Source organism: Martes martes (genome assembly GCF_963455335.1).
Source record: "Martes martes genome assembly, chromosome: 8".
Classification (NCBI taxonomy): domain Eukaryota; kingdom Metazoa; phylum Chordata; class Mammalia; order Carnivora; family Mustelidae; genus Martes; species Martes martes.
The window spans coordinates 15,735,278-15,755,015 of record NC_137895.1 but is presented as its reverse complement, the minus strand read 5'-3'; the positions used below and the strand labels follow the sequence as shown (position 1 = coordinate 15,755,015).

Genomic DNA, 19,738 nt, shown 5'->3' with positions numbered 1-19,738 from the left:
GAGTGTGGATTGAGCAGAATTGTATGGGTAGAACAGACATTCCTGCAGAAGATTCCCTGAGCACTTGCTACATACAGGACTATGTAGAAAACCCAAAGTTATACAAAGAAGGCAAAGGCAGAGAGCCAATATTAAAGTATGAAATAAATTAAATTAAATATTATTCAGTATTCATTAATATATTGAATATTATAATAACATTTATTCAATACTAAATGTATTCAGCATCAGGCAGTATGCTAGGCACAATCACAACCACGATTTCCTTTAATCCTCTAGGAGGGAGGTGGTCTTCTAGACAGAGGAGGAAGCAGATCCCGAGGTTGGGGGACTTACGTCAGTGTCATAGCCAGTATGTGACAGAGCTAAGACCCGAACTTAGTGGCATCTGGTTTTACAGCTTTCTCTCTTCCTACCACATGAAGAGCCTCTTCTGTGGTTCTCTGCTCTCAAGGAATTTTTAATCTAGAAGGGAAGGTCAGGCTCAGCCCACTGTTGAATAATAATACAAGGCCGTAGGGGATCCATTCCATTTGAATGAGGCAAGGAGTTCTATCTCCTCTCCCGGAGACTGTCCTGGGCTCGGGAACAACCTCATTGGAAGCTTGTTAGAGATGTTAGATGTTAGAGATGTTCCTTAGACTCTCAGGCCTACTCCAGAACCACCCCGCCACCCCGCTCTGCCTCCTTACACAACCTCCCCAGGTGATGGGAATGCTTGTGGAAGTTGGGAGAGGTCACAGCCTGGATGGTGACCAGGGAAGCATCTTGGAGGAGGTGGCATTTGTTTTGGGCCTCAGAGCATCCGTGTGGTTTGTTCCTTTAACTGGTGATGGTCAAGGGCTGGGAGGCAGAAAGCTACGAGGAGGTTTTTGAGCTTGGAGAATTTTCCAGATTGGCTTGAGCAGAGAGGTTGAAAGACCATGGGAAACTGGGCTGAAGAGGTGAGTTTGGGCTATTCTGTCTCACCTGCCTCCCTGGGCACACAGCCCTACTCCCGTCATCCTCCCTGGCCCCTCACCAACTCCTCAGGGCAGTTACCGATGGTCTGCTCGTGATGGAGGATTTTTACAGCACAAGGGAGGGGAAAGTTGGCATTCAGTGGCATGATGGCCTACGGCCGGGGTCATAGCAGGTCACAGCTTCATGTGACTCATCATTATCCTATTAAAATCTCCTCACATTTCAGGGCTGTGTCATAACTCTGTCACCCCACTCCACTCACTCAGCATGTCAGGTTATTATCCAGTGTGAGATCTTGTAACTTCCTAAGATGGGTTCCGGAGAAGAGGAAAGGTAGCGAAACATTGTCGTATTCCCACCGAGCCGTGGACAAAAGCCCCCTACCAAAAGCAGAAAGGCATTCTGATAACTTCTAGGGCAAAGGCACAGACTTAGAGCCGGAAGTTCTTGGCGGGGGGTGGCAGAGGGGGCGCATCCACAGGGAGTCCTCCCATGATGGCTTCTACCAATCTGATTGCCCTCATGGGGCATCTGCTGCAGTTTTATTCCTGAGTGGGAAGCCAAGGGCAAGACTGCTGGCTGGCCGAGGAGGCCACGGTTTAAGACCGCCCACCAGACTCCTCCCCTTCCTCAGCCATCCACTCTGCCACCACAGGCTGCCCTTCCCCTCCCCCCGAGTGTCCATCTGTCCTCTCCTCTTGCGGAGAAGGGGCTAGTCCGTCATCTGTGACTGGGCCCCTCGGTCCCTCCATGGGCTGTAACCACCCGAGGGGAGGGGAACAGGCCTAATTGAGTCACTTACTAGAATAGGGCCTGGAACATAGCAGGTGCACAGGGTTGGTTAGGAAAATGGATATTAGGAAAGCAAAATGCTGTAGAGTCATGGCAGGTTATGAGTCTTTGTTATTTGCTTACAGTTTAGAGCATCCCAGGACCACTTAACCATATGACCAGATTCTTCCTTTAGGTGCTCCCTGCCCAGTAGAGGAGTTTTTCACTTGTCCATGCTTAGAGTATTTCATATGTTCAAAAATCAAAATGCCTTAAAGGTACTCAGTGAGAAGTCTCGGTCCCACCTATGTCTTCCCACCTCAACACCCTAGGGGTGCATGCTTTTATTTGATTCTTGTGTTTTCTTCCACTATTTCTGGTGCTTTTGGGGGGTGCATTCTGTCAGTATTTTATTTCTCTATGCAAATAAAAATTCAAACATATGGTCTTATTCATCACCTTTTAAAAAAAGATTTTATTTTTAAGTAATCTCTACACCGAACCCGGGGCTCGAACTCACAACCCCCGAGACCAAGAGTCGCATGCTCCAGTGAGTGAGCCAGCCGGGCGCTCCCTTTATTGCCACTTTCTAACACAGAAAAGGGCACGGCCTATAGACCTTTTGCTGTGACTTGCTTTTTTCACTTAATAATAACACCCGGAGTGTTCCTTATCAGTAAGAGCAGGGAGCGTCTTCATTCTTTTCTTGTTTTTAATCTTCTTTCCACAGTCGTGTAGCATTCTGCTATGAGGGTGTATCCTAATTTAGTTCCCCAGATGAGCACTGGGCTGTTCCTGAACTTTGACCATGTCAGACAAGTTGCAAAGAAAAACCTTGCGTGTGGTCATTTCCCACGTTGCCGTAGGATCTGTTCCCAGACACGGGACGGCTGGATAAAGAGCCCGTGGGATTTCAGGAGATTCTGCCAGATGACCTCCTCGTGGGGGGGGGGAGGGGGCACCATTTCACACCCTCCCCACCCCTGTGAGGCAGGAGGGCACCTGTTCCCCGTAGCCTCCGCAGAGTTGTGTGGTCGAGTTTGGATTGTTGCCAATCAGATTGAGAAATGGTATTTTAGTCCAGTTTTCATTTTCACTAATCGAGATTAATCATCTCTTCACATTTCAAGAACATTTGTCTTTTTCTCCAACTGTGTGTCAGGTGCTTTGCCTACTTTTTTCTCTGGGTTCTTAGCCTTTTTCCTTCTGGTTTTCCTGGAGCTCTCTCTGCGGTGAGGAGATGAAATCGTCTGTGGTATGACTGCGATTTTCCCAGGCATGTTGTTATCTTTCTACTTAAGGTGTAGGTGCCCCCCACCCCCCCGCCCAACACACACACACAGAAGCTTTGGATTTCTTATGTAGGAAAGTTTATCAATATTTTCTTTTATGGCTTTCAGGTTTAATATCAAAATTAGAAAGGCCTTTTCTTATTCCAGTGTTCTGAAGGAATTCACCCAGAGGAGGTAAAAGGAGGCAGGTGTGGGGCCCCCTCAGAGCAATGCTGCCAACATCACAGTTTTGTTTGGGACTGAGCCTTGTTCCCACGGGGGGAAGGGTATGCTGCCAGGGGCTGGTGCCCACTGCCAAAGGCTTGGTCCAGGCACCCCGCTCATCAGCTTTGCAGTGGCTGGGAAGGGGTTGGATAAGGGGAAATGAAATGTTTGGCAGGCCAGGTGCAGCCAGGTTAGTATAATGAAAGGAAATAGAATTAGAACTTTGAAGTGAAACTCGAGACTCGCATAAACTTGAACCTTTCCTGGGATTTGAAGAGAAGTAATTAATTTACAAACTTTCTCCTTCAATATTAAACTCTACCACACTCTCTCTGGGCAGGAAATATTCTAGAAGAGGTTCCCAAATACTGTGAATTCCATCAGCAGATATCAAACAGATGATATGTTCTCTGAAATATTTAGTACAGTACTAGAGTTCAGAAAAGAGACTGAGGCTCATAATGTCTGGGTTCGGGAAGTTTCGATGTCAGCTAGGCTGGGTCCTCTCCTGGCCCCACCACTAGCTGTGTGACCTCAGACCAATTGCTTCCCACTTATCTGAGCCTCAGTTTCTTTCTCCCTTTAAAGGGGATACTATTAATAATCAGACCTAAAATTGATTAAGCACCAGGTATCCATCAAGCACTGTATTTGACGTTTTTTGTCTGTTAAGCTGTTCACTGTCTTGGGTAGCAATGAAAATTAAATACAGTGAAGTAAAGAGTGCCTGGCCCCTTATACATTTTCAGTAAAGGTTCTCTGGTGGTAGTATTATTTGTATGCTTATGAAATCAGATGGGTAGGCTGAATTTAATTGTGGTATTATCTTAGCCATTCATTCATTCATTCATTCATCTCATAAAGGCTTCTTGAGCCCCAACCCTGTGTGGGTGCTGGAACCATAGTGGTGAGGCTGTCCGTGCCCTAAAAACTTACAAGTGAGGCAGACACACTGGGGGCAAGCAGTGACCACACCCCATGAGGACTTTTCTAGGGACCAGCCAGGGTGCTGGAGGAGCACTGGGGAGGAGCAAACAGCCTTGTCCCAGAGGCTGGGCTTGCCAAACGCCATCCCGTGGACAGGATGGGGAGCCAGGTGCCTGACCCCTCCAGAAGACTGACAATTATTATAGGAATAGGGAATACTTAGGGTAGCTTGTATCTTGTGCCAGGAGTGGTTAATTAATCCCTACAATACGTGCCTGGTGCTATTATTACCCCTGTTTCTCAAACAAGAAACTAAGGCACCAAAAGGCTGTTGGAGGTCACACAGCTGGCGAGTGGTAGAGCCAGGGCTGGAGCCTGGAAATTCGGCCTCAGAGTTTCTACCAGAAGGTAGATCCAGAGAGGGAAGCAGAGGAGCTCACCACCGGGAAGTGGACTGCGGTTCCCCGGAGTGTGTTTGGAGACAGGACTGCACGGGGCAGCGGGAGGGAGCGGCATGAGCAGCCTCTTGCCGGGAGACGTACAAGCAGGCGGCTGCTCTCTGACTTGGGTAGGACGAGCAGGGTGGGCTTCACAGATAGACGGCCCCACCTGGGCCGTGAGCACTTCCAGGAATCCGCTGGCCTGAAATTATGGTGTGAATCTCATTTGGCTTGAGGCATTTTTGCCTGTTAAAAAAGAAAAAGCATTAGGCAGAACCAGTTCCTGAAATTTCTATCAGCTCTGGCTCTTTTCTTCTACCTAAAATGTGCTCCGCTGTCTTCATTAGCCCAACGGCTCCCGCTCCTCCTCCAGCTCCCAAGGCTCAACTCACAGCCCACATCTGGTCCTGCTCTAACATCCCGGACTCTCCTGTCCAGTTTATTTGCTGATAATTTGACTCTGAGCTTGAGAGAGCAGAGACCCTGTCTGTCTGTCCTCGCCCTTTCGCCCCCGGCACAGGGCTGGAGCAGACAATCAATATTTGATGCATGAATGAGCAACCAGCACTTTTGGTGAGTTGGGATTGACAGCCCCTGGATAGGAGGCGTCTGACTGTGACACACACCCCGTTCTGGAAGAAAGAGGCTGGGCATTCAGACCCTGCACGCCAAGTCACTAGAGGTCTAGAAAGGGGCCTGCAAAGGTGGAAGGCGCCTGTTTGATGACTGAGCTGGAGAGGCCACATTGGCACCAGGGTAGACCAGTTCTTGGTTAGTACCATCAGTAGCCGCCATATGCTGAGTGTGTGGTGAGACCCAGCCTTCCCTCACTGGCTGCACTGCCCTCTGCAAGGGACAGACTCACCAAAGCTCGGTTTCCTTATTTATAAGGTTGGATGTAAAACTTCTTCATAGCACGCTCAGGAGGAAAGCAGTGGGATGGCATATGAAAAATGATGCCTATCCCTGGCTTGAGTACTTGGCAGATCAATGCTATTGTGATTGTGATGGTATTCTTTTTTTCATGTGTCTAGTTGTTAGCATACTCGATTTAATTTTCAAGCTGTCCTTGGGATCTAAGCTATGATTCTCATGTTTTAGGGAAAGGACCCTCAGGCTTTGATGAGTTGAGGAACTACCTACTCAGGGTTCCACCCAGAGTTAAGGACATGGCTGGGATTCAAACCCAGGTCTGCCTTGCCCCCCAAACCAATTCTCTTTCCATTCACTGGTATCTGAAGTGGGCCATCACAAAGTTTAATTGGGGGAAAGCATCCAACACAATAGAGACAGGTCTCACTTGCATGGGAGGTGCTGGACAGAATCCCAAAATGAAGGGCTCTTCCGGCTATGGCCAAGTGGACCCCTTGCGTGCTGCCTTGGGCTCCGGGTTTTGTCCTCCCGGCCTTTCTCATGCTGCCTCCTCTCCGGGAATGCCCCTCCCTCAGAGTCCGCCTCTCAAAGTCTAACTCGTCCTCGTAAAGGCGAAGGACGCAGCCACAAGCCAGGATGCACTGTGTGGCCCTCCCTTGTTTTAAGTTAGGGTTGTGTGTGTGTCCTCAGGTGTGAAAGAGAACACTGAAAACAGACTGGAGGTAAATAAGATAGAAACAATAGTTCCGTGTGTCGAGAGGGGCTTGGATTTACAGAGATTTTTCTCTCTATTTTCCAAAGTTAAAAAATGAACATGGATGACTTTTGGGAACAGGAAACAAAGTTATTTTAAAAACCCAGGCTGTGTCTTTAAGGCGCAGCTCAGATGCCCCCTCCTGTGTGGAGCCATGATGTGGCCTGGTGTGTGTTCACCTGGCAGGGTCTCCGTCCCTGCCTGTCTTTGCCCCCATGCGTTTCTCCGAGCAGGATGGCTCCAGGCCTCCTGGCCGCCAGGGCAGCTGAGGGTAGTCTTGGGAGGTTTGGGAGCTCTTACTTAGTCTCTGTCAAGTTCATGTCATCATTACCCCAACAGCCCTATTTAAGGTAGGCGTGATGATCATCCTCAGTTTAAGAAACGGTCTGGAAGCTGAAACAGACTCATTAGAATGTCCGAAAAGTCCCATTCCAGATCCCTTCCCCACACCCCACAGGGACCTACGCTGTGGTCATCATGATCTTATGGGTCCCCATGTCTTGGTCTGTCCCTCGCCTTCTCTATCTTCTTTCCCCTGACGTGGTCCCACCTTCCTTGCCACCTGGTTCCCATCTCTGACACACTCCAAGACTTACAGCTCACTTACCACTGCCTCCAGGAAGCCTTCTGTGAAGCCTCTGCTTTCTCAGGCTCCCGCTTGCCTACCTGTGTCACAGCATTTATCACTTCTTACTGAACTTGGCCTTTCTCTCCACTGTTTGTCTTTCTCTTTCTCCAGCCAGACTGAAGGACAGGAGTCTAATTTCTTTATCCCCAGTGTCTAGCTGGCATAAATTAGGTATTCAGTGAATATTTGTTGAATTAATTAATATAGTCATTTCAATGGCCCTGTAAAGTGACCATTTACAAATGAAGAAAAATGAGGGGTTTGCTCAGTCACGGCCAGTGAGTTTTGGCACTGATTCTAGAACATAGATCTTTTGATATCTAGTCCAGCTTGGCTGAAATGCTGAAATTTAAAGAAGCAGAGGAGAAAAATTCTGCCAGTTCTAGGCGGAATGGAAACTGGTCCAATCATGGCCCAACATAAGCTGAGAGGTTGTTTATATGCTTTTCCTTGTTTAAGAAAAAAATTCAGTTGATCGTGTTTTTTAACATTGCCTTTTATTTCTTTTCAATTATTTGCTTAGTATAATTTCTAGGAGTTGGGATGTGAGGTCAAGTGACTGGACATTTTAGATGGCTCTCAATATTGATAAGCAGTTTGTAAATTGGTAAGCAACTGCCAAATTGATTACCAACAACTTTGTACCAGTTAACACTACCTTCAGAAGTATGTGTCAGTTTTACCACTTACACACCAGCACTGGGAATTATCATTACTTAACATTTTCGTTACTCTCAAAGATGTAAAGTTGTGCCTCATTATTATTTTCTTTTTATTTCTCTGTGAACAGCTGAGGTCGAGTATTGTTTTCTGTGTCTGTCTGTATTCTTGTGAGACTCACGTGTTCATGCTCCTTATTATGCTACTTATTTTCTGAAGATAGTCGAAGGCATCTGTGGAAGACAGACCTGGCTATTTAGTGGAACAGGCACTGTTAGGAGGAAACACAAAGATGAGTACGTGAGTGTTTGTATTCGTTACGAGGCTTTGGGTGGCAGGGAAGAGAATATCCAATGAAAAGAAGTTTTATGAACTAAGAAAATTTTATTACCTCACAAAACAGGGAGGCAGCTGCGCTGGGGGTTGGCTAATCAGGCACAACATGACACTCAGATCCCCCAGTCCCTCCCCCTTTCCTCTCTGCCACCTCAGCGTGGACTTCATGCTGAGGCTGCTTTCTTCCCAGCTGAAAGCTCACCACTCTGTGTCTGCTCTGCCATGTTCAAGAACAGGACAGACCAGACTCTCTCACCTGTTAGTTTGTTTGCTTTTGCACAAAACAGAAGATACTGGTTTTTTTTTTTTTTTTCACAGTTTTGGAGGCCAGAAGTTCAAAATGAAGGCCTCCAATTCCTTTTTTTGTTTGTTCTGTTTTTTAAATTTATTCATTGGACAGACAGAGATCACAGAGATCACAAGTAGGCAGAGAGGCAGGCAGAGAGAGAGGAGGAAGCAGGAAGCAGGCTCGGAGCAGAGAGCCCGATGTGGGGCTCGATCCCAGGACCCCGGGATCACGACCCGAGCCGAAGGCAGAGGCTTTAACCCACTGAGCCACCCAGGTGCCCCTCCAATTCCTTTTTAATAGGGAAAAATATCTTTCCCAGAAGCTTCCAGAGAGCTTTTCTGTAAGTCTGATAGGCCAGCACCATGTCACTTGCCACACCTACCTCATCAGTGGCTCAATGGGTAGATTTAAATTCATCAACATTCAGCTATCTGGGATTCAAAGGGGAATCACTCCCCCCCCTTGACACATGGTTCCCTCTACACTGCGGTTCTGTAAATGAGCAAGAAGCTGAGCGTGTACAATGGTTGAATAAGCAGCAGCAGTATCTGCCACAGATACTAATTAATCAGAATTATACCAATCTTTTTGTTTTTTTTATTTTTTATTTTTTAATTATTTTTATTAACATATAATGCATTATTAGCCCCAGGGGTACAGGTCTGTGAATCGCCAGGTTTACACATTTCACAGCACTCATCATAGCACATACCCTCCCCAATGTCCATTTCCCCACCACCCTCTCCCATCCCCCCTCCCCCCGGCAACCCTCAGTTTTTTTCGTGAGATTAAGAGTCTTTTATGGTTTGTCTTCCTCCCGATCCCGTCTTATTTCATTCCCCCCCTCCATGACCCCCCGCCCTGCCTCTCAAATTCCTCATATTAGAGAGATCATATGATAGTTACCTTTCTCTGATTGACTTATTTCGCTCAGCATCATACCCTCTACCTCCATCCATGTCATTGCAAATGGCAAGATTTCATTTCTCTTGATGGCTGCATAGTATTCCATTGTCAGATTTATACCAATCTTGATAAATTTTCATCAAGAAAATATTTTCTGAACTCTATTAGGCTAATTTATTTAAAAGTTTCTTTTCACTAAGCATACTTCACTTTCTTCCACTTTCATTTTTGTTTCATTGAAATCTTTTCTCTGGGTATGGATCCTTTTCCATATAAAATTTATGCCAGAGATTTATTTCACTGACCATTTTACATGTTCTTTATAAATTTGGTTGATTGTAGTTGTAGGCTTTGACATCACTAATTTTCTCTTGAGATTATAATCCATACTGGTCTTCTTAGGTCAAGAAATTTTATGTTGACTATTTCTATAAATAGGCTTTATTAGGAATCGGATGAGGGTCATTATATGTATTTCTCAGCTAATCCACGATGAAATTATGAGAGTTCTTTTTAGACGCCAAGTTGGATCTGTTATTCAGGTCTGGCCCGATGCCTGTTTTCATAGGGCTGTAAGCCAAGAATGGCTTTTATAGATGAATATTTGTAATCTGTTCAATGGTAGAGAATACGAACTTTAAACCCCAGTTTAGAAAAATGTTAACCTCCTCCCCCAAAGCGATTTCATTTATTCTTATTAGCAGACATATTACAAAAACTATACTCAATTGCTATTATTTTGTTTTGAATTTTATCAATAAAAGCTTTGTGGAAATTTGTTTACCCTTGCTATATAAATACGACATGGTAGTTTTGATTTTGCCTCTTGGCCCCCAAACCCTGACATATTTAGTATCTAGCCCTTTACAGAGAAGTCGGCTAGTGCTGCTCTGTGATATTGCTATCCTGAGTCTCCTGGGCACTGATTCCCCCTCCCTTACCCACACTGCTCCATGGGTTACCAGGAGCAAATGGTGAGTTCTTAGGGTCCGAATCATAGAGTCAGGCGTCCAGCTGCAGTTGGAAAAATAGTAAATTGGGTGAACGCAGTCATATTGCTCAGTGATAGAGACAGCTCTTCAACTCTAACAAATTTCATCAAATTAAAAATGCCAGGTGCTCTAAGAGTTTTCTGTGTAAGTCAGTTTCCCTTTTTTCCTTTTTCAAGAAGATATCTAACATGTTGGAAGAACCCAACTATCACTGCTTTCAAAGCATCAGAATTTGAGGTTTCTTCAAATGCTTGGGAGCCTTGGGCCGCTTGGGAGAGTACTTTTCCTACTGAAGGTCACTCCTTTTTCTTTCGTTTAACAGATGAGGAAAAAGAAAACAATAGAGCATCCAAGCCCCACTCCACTCCTGCTACTCTGCAATGGTAAGTTCATTTTCAGCAAGTCCTCTCTTGAAGGGGTCCTCACGCAACTGTCACTTCCTACCCGCGGAGCAGGGTGTCACTGGGAGGTCTGACATTGTCCTGAGAACTTGACATCCAATAGCTCACATGCAATCAGTTTGATTGGCGGCTCTGTGTAAAATACTCAACTTAGATCCTGCCTGGAGATTTGGATTTCCATTTTTGTGGTATTTTGGGGGTAGATTTTGTTTCCTTGTCATCAAGACCCTGGCAAGGGCTGGATCCCACAAGGGTGTTGCTCACTGACTTTCTGGAATGCGTTGTTACAATTAATAACGTTGCAGCAAATTACAGAAACATAGGTCTGTTCACCCCTACCAAAGAGTCCTTCATGGGTTCATACTTAATTGCAACTGTACTACAATTATTACTTCAGTGGCTTTCCTGTTGGTATCTGTGATTCCTGGACTTGGTGCAACACCTCATGGATGTTGTTTGAGTGGCTGCTCTCATGTTTGAGGTTTACAGGTAGATTCTCCTGTAAGAGGCTCACTTAGAAATCGTGTTGTAGCTTTTCCCCCAAACGTCGTTTCAGTTAAGGCTGTTATTCCACGGGCAGCCCAGCCCAGCAAACCTGAGGAGATTAAGGAAGGAAGGAGAGGGAAGAAGGACTGGGGAAGGGAAGGCACGAAGACCTATTACGTGCCAGACTCCGTGCCAGGAGCTTCCAACACGTGCCTCATGCCTGGTCTCATTCTCACGGTTCTCTGAAGTTGGTATGTTATGCCCATTTCACAGAGGAGGAAAATAAAGCTTAGATAATTAAGTCATTTGCCTGAATCTACACAGAGCCATGAAGGGGCGCAGGCAAGAACCTGGCTGGGTCTCTTTAACTGCAAAGCCCCTGCTTTGGAAGAAAGGAAGAGAAGACTCGGGAAGGATAGAGAGAACAAATGAGAAGAGGAAGCAGATGAGCTTTAATGAGCAAATCGCATTAGATTCTCCCGACTAATCCACGCACAGGTGGGAGGAAGACAGCATCGGGGGGAAGCGTTCAGGAGCGTAACTCAATCTTCTCTAATGAGGGTCTCAACAGTCGGCTCGCTTGGCTGCAAGGAAAGCAAGGGTTGTTTGCAGGAGCTTGATTTCCAAACTTTGGCTTGTTTCCATCGTTTTGTCCCTATATTCTTTTTCTTGTTGCATTTGCTGCTTTTTGCTTTCTTTAAAATTCTTCTCTGTTCCCTGGTCAAACCTCTGCCTGCACCCTTCCCCCTAAATTATGGCCACACAAATCCCCATAATGCCAGGACATCTAACGAGGCATCCATACAAAGGACTTAGGGCACGGGAGTTTCTAGAAATGCAAGGAATCAGCAGACACTCTGACTTAAATAACCTGAACACTGCGCCTGTTTCAGAATAAAAGATGTGAATGGGAGCAGAAGAAAATCGCCTTGTTCATGCCTATTTCCCTGTGATTCTCGACATCTGCCTGGCAATCGTGAGGTGGTAGACAGTGCCACCTCTTAAGTCCGACTGCCAGAATGAATGCCCAGCTGTGCCTCTCCTCAGCTGGGGAACCTTGGACAAGGTCCTTAACCTCCCTGTGCCTCAGTCTGCTCACCTGTGAAATGGGGAGAGCAGTGGTGTCTAATCCTAGGGAGAGTCATCAAGAGGGAACAAGTTCATGCAGACGAAGTGCTTGAAGTGTCTGCCGTCTGACGTAGATCCAGCTGCTCGGCATATCCTCCCTCCTGAGTCGCCCGGGCATCCTGCGGTCAGGGCTTCTCTCCTTCCTGCTGTAGGCACCGTCGGTTCACTCCTACTCTCCCTAATATCTGTTTCTACGTAAAGGGTCACATAGATGATTCCAGAAGAAATGACATCTTCCAATTCACAAAGTCAGGCAGGAGATTTTTTAAAAAATAACTTTTAATTTCAAGGCCAAATCAGATTTGAGAATTTGGCAATTTTTGTTTTATTATTATCAAAAGACATCGAGTTGTTTGAAGAACATCAAATTGCTCTCCAGTTCTCTTTCTATGTAGAAGACAGAATTTTAGTCACTAATTCAGGAAATGTTGGTCAAGCACCTTCTATTTGCCACACCCTGTTTCTAGGCTCTGAGAATGTGCCAGTGAGTCAGACAGCCCAGGAGTAGGGACCGAGGGGAGGTGAATTTATAATGATGCAGGAGTATCCTATTAATGATATAGAAACAAGGAATACATTAGATGCTGACAGGTGCTGTGCGGAGAATTCGAATCATCTGACAGGGTTGTGTCTCAGAGGGTATTGTAGGTGGAGTGGTGAGGGAAATCTTCCCAGAGGAGGTGACATTTAAGTGGACACTTGTATGACAAGAAGTCCTCACTGACAACATGACAATGTGAGAATCGGGGTTGGGGAACATTCTAGGCAGAGGGAACAGCTTCTAAAAAAGCTGTACTATTGTAGGTTGGGCTTTCCCAGAGGCAGCCTGAGCAGAGACCTGCATACCGGTGTTTTATTCAGGTGTGCCCCCAGTATCGACACGTGGGGGTGTGAGGGGCGCTAGGGTAGGCGGGGCCGGGGGGTGTCAGGTTAACAGGAGGCGGCTGTGGCAGAGCCTTCGGCAATCCCCAAGGGAGTTCTGAGGCTGGGCTAGCCCTTCAGAGAGACCAGAATCTAGGCAATGGATCCAGGCCTTTACCTCCTTCCCGCTTGCCCATCACTGGATGTCAGCGGTCCCCTGGGAGGGGAGTGAAGCTTTGGGCAAGTCAGTTCTCTTCACATTCTGCTGAGGACAACTCCCTGGGATGGATTCAGTCTCAGTACCAACCTCCCAGCAGTGAGGAAGGATGCCTCAGTCCTCAGGAGTAACCTGGGCACACACCGCAGAGTCTGCCACTCCCCCCAGGATGGGAGGCAGGCCGAGCTTGTTCAAGGAACCATAAGAAGCAGCCAGTGTGGGACATAGCAAGAGATAGGAGAGTGATAAAGATAGGGAGAGGGAGTCAGGGGAGAGGATCTGTGAACAGCAGGAAAGACTCTCTTTTTAAAAGATTTTATTTACTTGTTTGTTTATTGAGTTGAGGGGAGGGGGAGAGGGAGAGAAAGGATCCCAGGCAGACTCCATGCTGAACAAGGAGCCCGCCGTGGGGCTCAATCCCACAATCCAGAGATCACGACCTGAGCTGAAACCAAAAGCTGGGTACCCAACCAACTGAGCCCCCCCAGGCACCCCAATATTTCTCTTTTAAAAGTTTCTTTTATTTTTAAAATTTTTTAAATGATGTTCAGTTAGCCAACATATAGTACATCGTCAGTTTTTGATGTAATGTTCAAGGATTCATTAGTTACGTAAAACACTGAGTGTTCATCACAACACATGCCGTCCTTAATACCCATCAACCAGCATTTCTCTTAAATAAAAACAGAGTCATGCTTCAGACTGTGGTGGAAGACACGTGACCTCCCATATATAAAGTTGAACTTGAGCAAAATTTTTAGAATGTAGTTTCAGCACAAATACTTTGTCTCTGAAAAGGAAGCGGACGCACCCTCCATTTCGCAAGGGAAAATGATATCATTCAGCCTGCGTACCCTTTCTGCTCTGGCTGCCAGTGAGTTCAGAGCTAAATCTGTGTTCATGTATTTTTCCCCTTTTTCCCTTGTCCGACTTTCTTCTCTTTCTTTTGTTAACATTGTAGAAAAAGGCAAGATACAAATTCAATACTTATTTTTGCTTCTATTTTATTTTATTTAATTTACACGAGAGATATGTTTCCTCTTTTAAAAACGGAAATATCGGGGCGCCTGGGTGGCTCAGTGGGTTAAAGCCTCTGCCTTCAGCTCAGTTCATGATCCCAGGGTCCTGGGATCGAGCCCCGCATCCGGCTCTCTGCTCCATGGAGAGCCTGCTTCCTCCTCTCTCTCTGCCTGCCTCTCTGCCTACTTGTAATCTCTGTCTGTCAAATAAATAAATAAAATCTTAAAAAAAAAAAAAAAGAAGAGGCTGGAATCCTGACTGTGATCGATTTAAAACAAAAACAAAAACAAAAAACGGAAATATCGTTTATGATGCTAACTTGGTCGTAGTTCCTGCCTCTTCCCCTGGAGCAGCCCTGTCACCAGTGAGAAGTGTGCTTGCGTGTTTACAGTCCTTGTCAACACGTTTACATGTCTGTGTACCCACACAAGTTTCCAAATTGCGATTTTTAGGATTTCGTATTTCTTCCTTTCTGAAAGGAATGCAGACATATTGCACTAAAAATACGCTCCTGCACTGTATTGACTCATGGCTTGCTCTTTCCTCACTGGAAAGTCCCAAAGCCATCCCCGTGTTAGTCGGTAAAGAGCAGCCCCACTGTAACCGCTGCACACGAGTCCATGGATTTCGCCACTTGCCTCTTGATGGACATCTAGGTTGTGTCTGGAGCTCATCTGTGCCCTCACAAACAGCGCTGCTGGGAACCTCTTCATACCCGCCCCCTTGCCCACCTGTGGGAAGGTTCTCCATGTTGGGGTCAAGAAGTAGAAGAGTTGGGTGCTCAGAAAATATTAATGGGAATAAAATTTGCCCTCTCAAATGGTTTTGCCATTTTGTATCTTCACCCACCGTACAAAATACTTAGAAAAAAAGAAGGGGGAGGGGCACCTGGCTGGCTCAGTTGGTTAAGTGTCTGACTCTTGATTTTGGCTTAGATCATGATCTCAGAGGTTTGAGATTGAGCCCCGCATCAAGGTCCATGCTGGGCTTGGAGCCTGCTTGGGATTCTCTCTCTTTCCCTCTCTCTCTGCCCCTCCCCCCATCCCACTCTTTCTCTCTCTAAAGAAAAACAAAAGAGAAATAGGACCCTAGCTCCACACCATTGCATCTCATTCTCTGAGACACGTGCATGCTTCACGCCATCCCCTCTCTGCAGTGGCAGTGTGCAGCCCCTCAGGACCGCGAGGGGGGGCTGGCCCAGAACAGGACATTGGTCTCCTTGCCAAGGAGGCCCGACCGTGCTGAGCTCTCTTGGGATGCTTGGCTTGTTTTGGGAATTGGGGTAGGAGCTATTTGCTTCCCCACCTTCTCCCTCCTTGCCACGAGCCCCCTCACCATCACCCTCGAGACCATCCCCACTCTAAGAACAAATAATACAGTGGCCAAGCAGCCTAAAATAATTGGAGCCACGTGATCTGGAGGCAGCTCCCAGCAGAAAACAGGCAAATATTGTCAAATGCCTTCTGCCAAACACTTTCCAGCATCCTCGGTCACGAGGGTTAGTAAAGCCCAAGCCGCTGGGGAGGGTGAGCGCTGCTGGAGACCCGGCCACACAATAACCTCTATTCAAGCAGAGGATTTGGGAATGGAAAGCAGCCTGTTCCTCCATCCTGGCCCGCTCGCTGCCAGCACATGTCCCCCTGCACAGCCCCGCCCTCTCACACACCTCCCTGTCGCCTGTGCCCCTTCCGGCTCCTTGGGTGCCAATCAGGGTTCGAGACATCCTCCCTTTCAGTAGTTCACAGAGGGAGGGAGACCCTTCCCCAATGGAAGACGGTAGAAGACCAAACTGTCACTTTGTTGGGGGGCATTTTTTCCCCTTTCTTTCGAAAAAATTAAAATGAAGTCTTGGGTGATTGACAGCCTTTCAGTAGTTCAAATTAATACGAAACAAAAGAAATTTTGTGTTTCCCTTTAAAATGCTCTTGGAGGCCAGAGGTAGAACGCTGGGCTTCGTGCTGTTCCAAAGAAGCGTGTTGAAGTTTTACATCAGATCACAGCTCCTAGACCGGAGTCATCGAGTGTGACCGACACCTGACGTTTTGTACCCCTTTCTGACTTGATCCCTTCCTCCATCATAGGAGATCCCCCACCTGGTGCTGGAAAGACAGGCCAAACCTTTTTAGGTCTGACACAGCCAGAGCTGTCAGGTAATGCCAGTAGGTGTGGTGGCGTCTTCTGCTGCCGATAGAGAGATGAAGTCAGGGCCCCATGAGGGGTGGGTCTCAGAGCACGAGAAGATGTGGTGTGGTGCTAGGAGCCTTTTTTTTTTTTTTAAGTATTTTGTGCTGTGTTTAAAATATAATAAGTAAAGGCATTTGAGCTGTCAGTTCTGTAGTTCCACTGATGTTTCCCTGTGTGTCCCCACCACTCCCATTTCTTGACCCCAACATGGCAAACACTCCCACAGGTGTTCGTGAAAGTGAAGTAGAGATGTGTAGAGACAGGGAAGGGATGGAAAGAGAATATCAAGGGGGGGATGGCTCATGGTGGAGAATGGTGCCCAAATCACCTCAGCTGTCAGGAGTGTCCCCCAGAGCTCTGGGCTGCCCTCCCCCAGGCCGGCGCCAACAGAAGCATCAGCAACAGTGCAGAACTGTGCTGTTAGATGATGCCAAATTTTTGTCCAGAAAAAAAGGCGGGGGGCAACTTAAACCAAAAAATGAGCATAAGGATTCTAGAACCTGGCTAATCCCAGGCCTTTCTGGAATACCAACCCAGTAGTTTATAGGCCAATCGGCCAATCACAGGTTATGGAGGAACCTCAATTCCTGGAGGTTCTGGTCCAATTCCAATTCCATAATTACAATGGCAGCGCTAAGTCCCTGAGTCAGTCTGTTGCTCTGCATCAGCCAAACCTACAGGTCAAGTGGGCTTGCACCAGGTGACATCACCAGCTGAGCTCTCTTGTTCCTTGTGAGAACCCTGTAGAGTCAGCAGGACTGTCAGCGCTGTTTAAAGAGGAGGAAACCAAGCTGACAGCTGTATGCAGCAGAGGGTCACAGTCTCACTCCACCCGAGCAGGGGAATGCCTGACTCCCAAGAAGGCCCCTGAAGGGGAGGCAGAGTCAGCCGAGGTCCTGGGAGAATTACCAGAGCCACCTCAACGCGGGTGTCTGGTTGGTGTGTCTACCCAGGAGCAAATCGTGGACTTAAGTGCTGTTGGATAAAATGGATCAGTTTTGTTTATTTGTTTGGGCTTTTTATACCATCCGCCTCAGATCTGGTCGGAGCCAGAGCCCCCCATTTCGTATGTAGTTATTGTCTGGTACTGTTCTCTCTTTGGTTCCCATCTTCTTCGGGTGAACCGTCGGCTTCCTAAAGGCAATGGTGGGAATTGTGTATTGGTGTTCAGTGCTGTCTTCTACAGCCTGGCACATAGTAGGTGCTCAATAAATGTGAGCTGGCTCACTGACCCCACCATGAATGTCAGGCCATAGCATAGTGAGACCTTTAGAAGTTCACACTGCAAGCCCGGCTTTTCCCAGCCCAGCAACTTTGGGCAAGTCCCTTCCCTCCTCCATGTGATGGAGATAATGTTACCCACCTTGTGCCAGTAGCCATAGAAAACGTGACTATGCCTGGCACACTGTAGGCACTGGAAAATATAAATCAAATATGTTCGTATGAATCAGGGTTTTTCTTTAATCACCTAGGTCTTCAGATTCAAAACAAAAAACAAAAAACAAAGGTCTTCTGATCTGTGCAAAAATCTGTTTTCCTTCCGTCCCACCGCCTCCTCTGCTCTTCCTTCTGAAGTATTGACTGACTGTGTTCAGGGCTAGGAACTCTGCTAACATAAACAGGGGTTCGGTTTGGTTCCTGCCTTCGCAGGACTCTCACTCTAAGATGTGAAACATTCCAGGAATCTTCCACCGTAACCTAGAATAACACTCACAGGTGTCCTTACCCAGGTCCCTCTCTGCCGGCCGGCGGGCTGCAGGTTGTGCGTGGATTCTCATTGAGTCCCTCTGTGGCCTTGGGTGAAATTATTTGGGTCATTTTACCGAAGAAGGAGGCAATAATCTGAGAGTTCGAGCAGCACCGCCGAGACCGTGGCGCTGGCGAGCGGCGGAGGCAGGATTTAAACCCAGCGAGTGCCGTCTCCGAACCCAGTGCTGCTTCTCAGCGAAGGCGGCAGGAGCCGCAGAAGGATCCAAGAGCCGTGGAGAGGCCCAGCAGGCGGGGAGAGCTGTAGGGGCAGAGGCTGGGCCTCCTGTCCACACGCTGTGCTCCACACACGGTGCTGGGTGCCGGGAGATGCCCATCGCAGCACCCTGCATGTTACCGAGCGCGCGAATACGGGAATCCAGCGAGGAGGGAGAACCGGTGAAGAGGCTATCCTCAGAGGGGCTGGGTGGGAATCAAACACAGCGTCCCAAGAGAGGAATCCGAGCTGGGCGAGGCACAGCAGAGCGGGTCACCTCTCACCGGGGGAGCACCATGGAACGTGGAGGTTGGCGGGGGCGGGGGGGACCCGTTGGCTGGAACCAAGTGTATGTGCAGAGCAGTGGGTTGGGAGAAGCCTGAAGTAGTCAGGGGTCCCATGTGGGGGTCTTAGATGCCAAGGGAGGGAATTAGGACTTCACAGGGGCAGAGGGAAGCCACGGCTGGGTTTGGATCACCATCTGGCCTCCGATCGCTTAGCAAGTGTGTTTTCACAGATTATTAAGTCTCGGACGACTCTGAAAGCCTCAGTAGTAAGTTACTATGTCCAGCAAAGTTTTTAAAAAACCCTGCTGTCTGATCTTCTGGGAAAATGGAAGAGGAGGGTTCTGTTACAGACATGTCTGCAAGGACCTGGGGAGAGGAGACTCTGAACCGAACGCTCATGTGTACGTAGAAGAGAACAGGTTGCACAGGCGAGCAGCAGGGCCCGTTGTGCTGGTGCTGAGACATTCACTGCGAGCGCGGACACAGCCTCCTCCCGCGCCCCGCGCCCCCAAACCTCGTGAGGAGGTCTTCCTCAAACTGTGTACTGCAGATAATGACTCCTGCTGGCTCCTGGACGGAGTTCATTATCTCCGCATAATAGGATGGGCTTGATTCAAATATGATCGCGTTATTAAATAGAAGATCAGAAAATGGAAGACGGGAATTTTTTGGTGATCATTAAAAATATCCAGGTATAATGGAGTATTGTTCACCATGTCAGACTAATGATGTCCTCCACAAGTGAGGAGGGAAGGGGAGATTTCATCAGATATGAAGAGAAATAATTAACTGCCTTTCTTTCTGCGGTGCCTTGGTCAGCGAAGCGGACATTCCAATTAGCAACTTGAGTACACACGCGGACCTCTGGATTTCGTAAGGAGGTTTGGGGAAAGGTATCATGACGCTCGTTCTGTGGAAACTCATCAAGCGTCGAAGTCGCCCTGAATGCCAGTTACATCTATTCAGTCGCAGAGCTTATTAAAATGCTTCATAGTCATAAGCCACCTGGATACCTTGAGGAATAAAACATGCGTGGAAACGTTCTTCTTTAGAAGGCTCTGGCCTCTGGCAGGTAACTGCTTAATTAACTCAGCCTGTGTGAACTGTGACTTGGACCCATATGGATTCAAATAGTTCGTTGCTGCTATGGGTTTAT

General features: G+C 47.4%; 1 protein-coding gene across 2 annotated transcripts in view; it reads left to right on the top strand.

Moving 5' to 3' along the window:
• Window positions 1-19,738, top strand: part of RFX4 (regulatory factor X4) — a gene marked incomplete at both ends in the record, with an annotated part of 157,596 nt that overhangs the window by 36,921 nt on the left and 100,937 nt on the right. For both annotated transcript variants that reach the window (XM_080810751.1, XM_080810750.1), the window contains one exon: window positions 10,358-10,418. In XM_080810751.1, coding sequence (XP_080666877.1) covers window positions 10,358-10,418 — 61 coding nt within the window. The remainder of the gene's footprint in view (window positions 1-10,357; window positions 10,419-19,738) is intronic.